Below are 10,245 nucleotides of genomic sequence, written 5' to 3'. Positions count from 1 at the left end.
AGGGGAGCGGGCAGCCGCCGCCTGCCGCGGGCTTTCTCCCGCCGAGGGGCGAGGAGGAGCCTCCAGCTCCCGAAGCCGATTGGGGAATCACGGGGAACTGTGCCCCCCTTTCTTTTGGGTCATTTCTGCAGACGGAAAACTCTAGTGTTTGGCAAATTTGGTGCCTGCGCTCCCGTTCCAGGTTTGCACTCCGACTGTTTTGTTTTTGTTTTTGGCGGAACTACGGGGCAGGAAGATTGCACAAGTTAGGGGCGTTTTCAGGCGGGTGTCAAAAAAATTTTTTTCCCCCTCTTCGGATCTTGTCTGGTTTTCCACATTTCCTTTTAAAAAAACTTCGAACCACAAAAGCTCCCGCTTGTACACACCCCCGCGATTACTACGCCCCAAGCCCAGCAGAGGAGCCCTTGGCTAGCTCCGGACGTGAAGGCGGCGGCGGCGGCTGGCAGGCGAGGCGGGCCCGCGGGTCCCGGGAGCAGGTAAGCCCATGCATTATTGAGCCTGGGGCCGGTTAATATGACCACAGCCCTAGGGAAATGGGGCATAGGCTGCGAGGAGGATGGACTTTTCTGCGGTTCCTCGGCCCAGGATCAGAGTCCCGAGCTCCTTTTCTAGGCTGAAGAAGAAGTAACCAACTTTGGCGTGCACTTTCCTTGGAACCTCAGTTCAGCTCCCCGTGGCGAGACAGAGAATGCCAGAAACGTGGAGAGAGCTCGGGCGAAGAAGTCCTCGGAATCCGTGTAGTAGCAAACGACCCAAACTCCTCCGACTGGTTCTGGGCTGCCTCTGGACTCCCCCAGCCTTCCTGCTGGCGGGAGTGAGAGGGTCGCGCCTTCCAGTGCGCTGGGCCAGTGATCTCCAAGAGGGGACGTGGCTTCCTAGGAGGGCCTGTCACACACACCCCAGCCCCGGGAAGGCGGGGCCCCAGAGGTGTCCGCAAGGACAGGGTGGGGAAAGGTTCCCAGCCATCGGCCTGGCAGGAAACGTGCTTGGCCTCCGGGCCGTTGCTGCTCCCGAGGGTGGGGCTTTGGAGAGGGGGACGAGGGGCGCTCTGTCGGTGCATAGTCCTGCGCGGTCGCCTCTTCGGGTTTTCAGGATCCGTGGCATCTCTTGCTGCAACTGGTAAGGTAATCAATGGCCCTGTGTGGCTTCGGGTCCGAGGCTCTGGTTACCCCAGAACCATTTAAAAACCAACACTAATGTTATAGGCTGTGCAAGTTTTAGAAGTGTTAAAAGTGAATCTCCCCCCGCCCCCCAACCAAGCCCCAGATTACGACAGGAACTCGTTCCTGGGTTGTTTCAAGGGGAGGCGAAAACGTGCTCGACTTCCAAGAGCTAGGGGACCTGCATTTTGTTTTACACCGAACTGGGCAGGTCGGGTCTAACCTGGGTCTAACTGCCCGGCTCTCTGGGATGCCCCGAAGAGAACCTCCTCTTTACCACCCTCCAGGTCACCTGGTTCACCAGGGCCTCGCGGGTCGGTTCTCCAGGCAACTCCGCTCTGGGAGGGTCAGTTGCCTTGGCCGGCGTGAACCGAGTTCGGGGAGGCCCCGATTCCCGGGGTTCGGGCGGGAGCTCGCGGCCTCTGGGACCCCGGGTAGCAGCCGCATCCATTCCTTTGTAACTTGGAGGGGCCTCAGGAAGTCGGGTGGACCCCTGCGGGCTGGTTGCTCCTGGGCCCGGGGGACGCAGCCTGCTGAGAGCGCCACGAGTCAGGCGAGAGCTGCAGGAATGCGAAGCTCCTGGGTGCTTCGGCTTGCAGGGAACCCGGCTGGCGAGGGCCCTGGTTTCCGCGGAGTCATTCCCCGCCCCCGGGGTTCGCTTTTCTGGAAGCGATGAGACAGCGTTTTACCTCTCCTCCAGGTGTTTACCTAAAATTGATTGCCCCTGTAAACAGCATTAATCACAATAATATTAATCTTCCCTTGGAGCGCTTCCGAGAATGAATGGCAGTTCTTGGCACTGGGCGGTGTCTTTTACCAAGTTTCAGGCGGAGCGGCAAACTCTGCCCTCCCGGGCTTCTCTTTTCACTGTCTCTAGCATTCTTAGGCTTTGGTTCCTAGTGTAAGTGAATGAATAGTTTCTGCCCAAGGACCTACAACGTATTTCCATCATAACTGCACGTCGTTAAACGTATTTGTGTCCTGACACTTTGTAATGTAAAAATTAAAACATGAGTTTTGCCTCTAAGGCCCAGACTTTCAACCCAGGTTTATTGCCACACACTCGTGGTCCACGTGATAGCAAGAAAGAGTTGGTGAATATAGAGTGAGGGCCTTGGTTTCAGGGTGAAAGAGCTGCCTAAACTTGGCAGAACATGATGATGAGGCAACAGAACCTAGAGCAGAGGTAACAATAAATTACAATTGTAAAGGGCTTAAAGCTTGTAAAGCAGCATCCCATTCACTTGTTCACTTTCTCACCTAGCTTGGTGTGGAAGATGGCTTTGCTTCCCCACTAGAGATGTGGAAGGGGAGGGTCCCACAGAGGCACATTGTCAGTGGTGAAACTTTGATCCTCTCCTGACAACCACCAGTGAATTACTGCATATGTTACTGGACTTGGAAACCCCTGCCCATGAGTGGCAACAAGTGGCAGTTGGTGACTGTCATTGTTGAAATGGTCATCTGGGATTCTCCTGCCTTTCCTTTTTTCCTTGTCTTCGGATTTGTCTTCTGCTTTCCTTTCTGCTATATCATTGCAACATTTTTGCCATGTTTAAAGGATTCTGGTTCTCAAGAAGAGAAGATTTGAGATATTATCTTAAGGAGTGGCAAAATATTATGATGAAGGAATGCTAATATGCAAGTTAAAGTTCTTTGTGAACTATTTACTTTTCTCTTTTCTGAATTGGGAAAAGTCTTTGAAAATCGTTAATGTGAAGACTCTGGGCTAAGACCAGTTATGAAGGAGGGCGCTAGAGATGTCTTTCAAAGGAAATAGTTGCTTTGGAGTAAAGAGAATTTTTTGCTGGGCAAACCTGATTTTCCATAATACAGTTTTATGTGCATTCTTCTGAACAAAGTTTTTGATTCTTGGGTTTAATAAAATACACCTTAGAATTCAGCAAATCTTTTACAGGTATGTACCCCCTAAAAGGAATTTAATTATATGGCGATCTATAAAGTATAACAGTAGTGGACAATATAAAAAACAAAAAATGTGTTTTATATTCTCACAAAATCTGGCAGGCTGGTGATCCAATCCACATATTCCTCCCTACTGGAGAGGAAATTACTCCTAAAGCTTAAGCAGTCTACCCCAGTTTTCTTCTGCCTCAAACACTCTTAACACTTAAAACTTTTTTCCTAAGGTAATTTTGACCTCTTTATTATTAGAACACACCCTTTTCCTAACTGGTAAGCAAAAAAGTATGTATTATATATATTAATATGGTGTTTCCTTGAATGTTATATGTCATAAACATTATAATATATAAAAACTTTGAAATTTACATAAATATGTACAATGAAATATATTACAAAATAGTGATGCCATATTGTGTGTCCTCAAATTGTGTATTCCTAGCTAGCAGTAAACTCTAGTTCTGAATAATCCGTGAATTAATATTTGGATGAGTTGACGGTTACATTCCCACTTAAATGCTTTATTTATTTAACTGGTGTTTGGGGTGCTCTTAAGGGGCTATTGGCATATGACCAAGTTGCCGAACTTAAACCTGAATTCTGATTCTGCTCAGGTCGATGGAGAGTTGTGTTATAGAAAGTACTTAGGCAATGCAGTACTCTAATAATTGACATTCTTAAGGAAAATGTGGTACTACGGGATAGAATCCTCAGTTCTTTGAATTCTAAAGATGACTCAACTAATTGACAACTAAAGGTTAAAGTTACTTTGAGTGGTATCTGTTATTCTCAGCAGAATTCATGTGATGTATTTTCAGAGTAAAATCTGTGTCAGTGGATATAACAAATTTCTATGTAATCTAGACCATTCCTGAGATCAGATTTTTTTGGTATCTCCACTTGTGTATCTCAGAGGCATCTCAAACTCACTAAATCCAAATCACTATTTCCTCCCTTAGAGGCACATCCTCCAGTGTTCCCCAGCTCAGTGAGTGACTCAACTGCCCAGGCCAGAATTGGGCAGTTATGGGAGTTCTCTTGTGGTGCAATGGGTTAAGTATCTAGCATTGTCACTGCAGCAGCTCAGGTCATTGCTGTGGCACGGGTTCGATCCCTGGCCTGGGAAGTTTCATCTGCCGTGGGCGCAGCCAAAATAAATAAATAAATAAAACTGGGCAGTCATTTTGCACCTCCATATCCTGAACCTCTCATATCCAATCAGTTCCCCAAATTTTATTGACCTTATTTAATATCTCATATCCCATATGGTCACCCACTTCTTTCCATCTTTCCTTATTTAGGCCATAATCATGTTACTTGCCAGCTTAAAATCCCTGTTCTTTAAAGAAAGTTCAGAAGCCTTGACATAGTTTCCCAAACCTTGTCCCTGGTCCTTCCTGACTTCCTACCTCACCAAGTTCAACAGATCTCTCTCCTCTTGGCTGCCTTCTCTCTCAAAGCGCTGGCCTCTGCTCAGAATCTTGACTGCTCCGTGATTCTTCCTGCCACTTCACGTGGGAGGCTCTTACCTATTTCTCTTCCCATCTCTCTTTTTTGGCTAATTAAATTCATCTTATCCTTGAAGGCTTGGCTTAAATGTCACTTCTTCAAGAAAGCCTTCTCTGATTGCCCAGGGCAGGTCAGATTCCTCTGCTGTATACTCATATTACTCTGTGCTTCTCCTTTGTCTATTTGTAACAAATCGACACAGTTATAATGAAATAATTCATTATATATTTAATTGCTTAGTGTCCATGCATTTCAAAATAGTAGAGCCCGTGTCTCTTTTTGGTCGTTTTATTTCCATTGCCTACGTCAGTGCTTTATACATAGTAGGCACTGCGTAAATATTTGCTGTATGAATGATAACTATATATAACTATATATATAAGGTACATGTATAATTTAATATGTGTGCCATATATTATAGTCATATACATAAATATATACTAAGTATTATGTTACATGTATGTCAACATATATATTATGGTCATATGTATATTTTTTCAAGTCAGTACTTTTCCTTTGCTCCTTAGGTATTGATGTTGATCATTACAGGAAACTGAAAGTCTTCAAAAGAGGACCTTGTAAAGTCTTTGGATTATACTGAAACTCAGCTAAGATGGCAAAGTATGGAGAACATGAGGCCAGGGCTGACGATGGGCAGAATGAGTTCAGTGACATCATTAAGTCCAGATCTGGTAAGTGATGGAAGCCTAAGAAATTTTTTATGTATGAATTACTTAAGGGTTTTTTGGCTTGTTTTTTACTGTTCTTGGGAAATAAACTTCTTCGGAGAAACATAATTCTGACAAATGACTATTACATTGTAAACGGTAATATAAAATCTCTGTTTAATTTATTAGTATTATTTCTACTTTTTATTTTTTTGTCTTTTTCCAGGGCTGCACTTTGTGGCATGTGGAGGTTCCCAGGCTAGGGGTCCAATCGGAGCTGCAGCCACCGGCCTACGCCAGAGCCACAGCAACGCAGGATCCAAGCTACGTCTGCAACCTACACCATAGCTCACGGCAACGCTGGATCCTCAACCCACTGAGCAAGGCCAGGGATCAAACCCGCAACCTCATGGTTCCTAGTCGGATTCGTTAACCACTGAGCCATGACGGGAACTCCAAAATCTCTGTTTTATACTATCTTAATTCCTCACCCCAGCTTGGGCTCATGGTATGTTGACTGGCATTGCTTGGTAAAATTGCCACCTGTAGTTGAATGCTGTTGAGTTACAGGATGCCCCTTGAGCCCAAAAATGCGGCTTAAAAAATAATGCTTAAGGTAGGAAGTGCTGTGGTTTCTGGCAGGATAGGTCTTCCTCTCCTCCGTCCTGTTTGCTGGCCAGTACTAGGCCAATGGGTGTGCTCCTACCTGCTTCTGTTTTTGAAACTTCTTATGAACCTTCTTAAGGTACAGTGTTCACTAGGTAATCTACTAAACTAGACTAAGACAGGTCAGTGGTTTTCATATGGACGTTTAAATGGGGGACCTAAGGGTACCACTCCCTCGCCCCCCATCTTTTTTACTCTGGCTGTATCAATGAATCAACTGGGGGAGGTTTTGTGGTTTGTTTGTTTTTATTTCTGTTTGTTTGTTTTTTAAATACAGATTCAGTGGCTCCACTCTAGACCTATTGAATAAAATTTTTTTTTTGTTTTTTTTTGGTTTTTTTGTTTTTGCTTTTAACGGGCACGCCTGCAGCATATGGAGGTTCCCAGGCTTGGGGTTGAATTGGAGCTACAGCTGCTGGCCTCTGCCACAGCCACAGCAATTCTTGCATCTGTGACCTGCACCACATTTCATGGCAACCCCGGATTCCCAACCCACTGAGTGAGGCCAAGGATCGAACACGCATCCTCATGGATACTAATTGGATTCTTTTCTGCACCACCACAACAGGAACTCCAAAATTTCGGTGTTTTTAAAAAGCTTCAAATACGATTCTAAGATAGACTCTAAAGACAGATATTTTTAAGCAGGCAGGACCTTTCTGAGGTTTGAAAATTACACAGAACTCCACCCCTGGGTGTGAACACTATACTTAAGTAACTTTGCGAGTTACTTTGGGGTATAAACTTACATCCAGTGTCACTTTAAAACCGAAAAAGGAACCTAAAGCCTGTTTTTGCTGTGTGAGCCATCTTTATATTATGTTAGGAATTTATTTCTTATTGTATGAATCTGCAGAAATATGCCCTGAAAACAAGCTTTAAATGAATAGAAGTACACACATTTTCCATGATACTGATATTGGGTCAAATGGTAAAGATTTTGGTTATTATAGCCATGGCTCCAAATGTGTAGCTTGAAGGATCTTTTGTGGGATTTGGGGGAGGGGGAAACGAGTAACATCCTATTTTAAAGTATGCTCTGAGAATGTTTTATTCTCCTAAAATTATTTTTGATTTAAATACTTCAGTAGTATAGGGAGGGAGTTCCCGTTGTGGCTCAGCAGTAATGAACTTGACTGGTATCCGTAAGGACGAAAGTTCAATCCCTGGCCTTGATCAGTGGTTAAGGATCTGGTGTTTCTGTGAGCTGCAGTGTAGACTGCAAATGCGGCTCAGATGTGGTGTTGCCATGGCTGTGGTATTGGTGGGCAGCTACAGCTCCCATTCAGTACCTAGCCTTGGAACTTCCATATGCTGCAGATGCAGCCCTAAAAAGACAAGGAAAAAAAAAAAAGCTTTAGTAGTATAAAATACTATGTCAATGTAAGGGTTTATTAATATCTTCTTAAGGGTACAGAATGTATATCCAGAAATGTATAAAGGTAACAAGGAGAAAAATGAAAGTGAGACAATTTAATGAATCCATGCTTGTTATGTTCTGTAAATTGCGAGGAGTTATGTTCTTAAATAGTTTTCTGAGTCAACCTCCATTATAGTAAGACCTTTGATATTTATAACTATGTACTTTAGCCATGTCCATAAAAAAGTAATTATCTGAGTTTAAAAATACTGGGTATATATGAGGAGTACATATAACTTTCAAACTATTCTTTTTGTTGTTGTTGTTGTTGTTGTTGTTGTTGTTGTTGTTGCTATTTCTTGGGCCGCTCCCACGGCATATGGAGGTTCCCAGGCTAGGGGTCGAATCGGAGCTGTAGCCACCGGCCTACACCAGAGCCACGGCAACGAGGGATCCGAGCCGCGTCTGCAGCCTACACCACAGCTCACGGCAACGCCGGATCGTTAACCCACTGAGCAAGGGCAGGGACCGAACCCGCAACCTCATGGTTCCTAGTCGGATTCGTTAACCACTGCGCCACGACGGGAACTCCCCTCAAACTATTCTTTAAATTAAAAATGACCATTTAGGAGTTCCCTTCGTGGCTCAGTGGAAACGAATCTGACTAGTATCCATTAGGACATAGGTTCAATCCCTGGCCTTGATCAATGGGTTAAGGATCCGACGTTGCCATGAGCTGTGGTGTAGGCCAGCAGCTACAGCTCCAGTTCGACCCGTAGCCTGGGAACCTGTATATGCCGAGGGAGCGGCCCTAGAAATGGCAAAAGACAAAAAATAAAATAAAATAAATAAATAAAAAGGCTAACTATTCTCAAACACTTTTGGGAGATAGTTGAGCAGAAATTATTATGTTTTTTACAGATGTATACCAATTGGGCCAGTAATGCTATTTTTTGAGTCTTTACCCTGGGGAACACTCTGAAATATACAAGCAAAAGGTTGATCATTTTTATTATTGACAGAAATTGGAAACACCATAAAAATTCAATATTGAGAATTGGTTAGTCATATTTCCCAACATATTTTGAAAGGAGCATAAATTCTAATGTTTAATTCAAAAAAGAATGTCATAGGCAAATAGCATTAGGAAATAGTGGTTAACCCACTTTGGTCCTTTAGTGAGATCATATAGAATCTCAGTGGAGCTAATTAAATTAGGTATATTCATAAAGTAGAAGAGTACATATTTGGAAAGATGTTATGAGCATGTATATATATTAGCATAGAAATATGTTCTTGATATTAAAAGTTATGTGCCATATCAAGTCATTTATGTGAAGAATATTTTTTTGAAAAAAGTTCAGCAGAATGTTATTAACTAAAATGTTACCACTGTCATCTCAGCAATTGGAGATTATTATTTTCCTCTTTTTGTTCATATATACTTTCTAAAGCTTCTCAATGAGCCTTATTTTTTTTCATATTTTTAAAGCGTCTCCAATTGCTTCGAGTGTCTTAATCCCAAAGCGATGACTATTACTTTCTTCTTCTTTTTTTTTTTTTTTGGATGGCACTTACTTCAAAACACATTGAAAAGTTAGCTGAATGAGATCTGAATCACATTCTTTTGGCTGGATTATGTTGCAAAAGGCAGTAGATAAATTTGGATTTGAATGGGCCTATTCTAGTTTTGCTTTCTGGAAGGTACTTTTCTGATTCTTTTAAGGTACTCATGGTCAGTTCCTATGGTACTCTAAAATTTACGTACTGAAAAGGGATCTTCAGTTCAGATTAAGTCGAAGGAATCATCTGCATATAATGTATATTTTTAAAGGTCCTCCTTGGACATGTTTTTCCCTTGATTTGTTTCTTTTTCATTTTTTTTTTAAAGGAGTATTTCTGTATAGGAGAATTTTGATTCTAATCTGTTCCTCTACATTTCTTCCTTTTGGGAGACTGGCTGTGGAGAAGGGGGCAGAGACTAGGGTGGGAAAGAACTGATGTTGTGATTATACTGATAAACGTATCTCTTGGGTTATGAAGATTCTTCTCCCTCCTCCCCAAATCCTTGAATGTGGACAGTCTATAAGCCTGGCATCGTAAAACATATTTGCACATTTTATGTTAACGTATTAGGATTGCTTGTATCGTCTTCATTCGGTATTAATTTGCTCTTTGCAGTGTGTGAGGTTTAATAATTTTTTAAAGTCATTTTTACCATCTGAACAGAAATCTGAAATATGGAGAATAGGTGATGAAATAGTTAAATGAATATAAAGGTGATACATTTCTTTGTGGTTGTAGTAACTTTGCCTTGGTCTTGAGTGTGTTTTAGAAAAGAACTTGAGGAGTTCCCGTGTGGCTCAGCAGATTAAGGATCCTGTTGTCACTGCAGTGGCTCTGATAACTGCTGTGGCATGGGTTCAGTCTGCCTGGGAATTTCCACATGCTGTCAGTGCGGCCAAAAAAAACCCAAAAAAGAGTCAGAGCTTGAGGTTGGATAAACGCTGATCTTTCCTTAACTTAAAGGCATGCAGGTCAGTTTCATCTATCATCAATGAGTGCATCTTTGTCAGCCTGAATTACTGGGCTTTAGAAAGCTTAATAATTTAGTAAATATTTTGAGAGTAGGCCAAAAATAGGACTTTTTTAAAAAGTGAAATATGTTGTCAGTGGAGTCTGTGATGCGTAAACTTCTGCTTGAAACACTTTAAACATGAAATAATAAAATGATTTGAGATACATGTACAATCAAGGACTATTCTCATTGCTGTTTTATTCTGTCAGTAGCTAACACATCTTAATGCTAGTAACGTAGAGTAAGTCAGCCTTTTCTGTCCTTAGTGCTGTTGTAAGTTTTTGCTCAGAGTGCCCTCAGGGCTTAAGATCTTAAGACTAGCTCCAGTGGGGATTTTGGCTATTTGGGGATTTGAATCACAGACTCTCAGATAGCAAAGGG

General features: G+C 42.7%; 1 protein-coding gene across 2 annotated transcripts in view; it reads left to right on the top strand.

Moving 5' to 3' along the window:
* Positions 1 to 337: 337 nt before the first annotated feature.
* Positions 338 to 10,245, top strand: part of UTRN (utrophin) — a 535,632-nt gene continuing 525,724 nt past the window's right edge. For both annotated transcript variants that reach the window (XM_085024297.1, XM_085024293.1), the window contains exons 1-2: positions 338 to 476; positions 5,120 to 5,284. In XM_085024297.1, coding sequence (XP_084880423.1) covers positions 5,206 to 5,284 — 79 coding nt within the window. In that variant the 5' untranslated portion in view covers positions 338 to 476; positions 5,120 to 5,205. The remainder of the gene's footprint in view (positions 477 to 5,119; positions 5,285 to 10,245) is intronic.

This window comes from Sus scrofa, chromosome 1 (assembly GCF_054392235.1).
Source record: "Sus scrofa isolate SSC_HxYL_T2T_F1_AM1 chromosome 1, Sscrofa_HxYL_maternal_Yorkshire_Landrace_v2.0, whole genome shotgun sequence".
NCBI classification, from domain to species: domain Eukaryota; kingdom Metazoa; phylum Chordata; class Mammalia; order Artiodactyla; family Suidae; genus Sus; species Sus scrofa.
The sequence above is the reverse complement of the archived record's forward strand: the minus strand, read 5'-3'. Positions and strand labels throughout refer to the sequence as shown.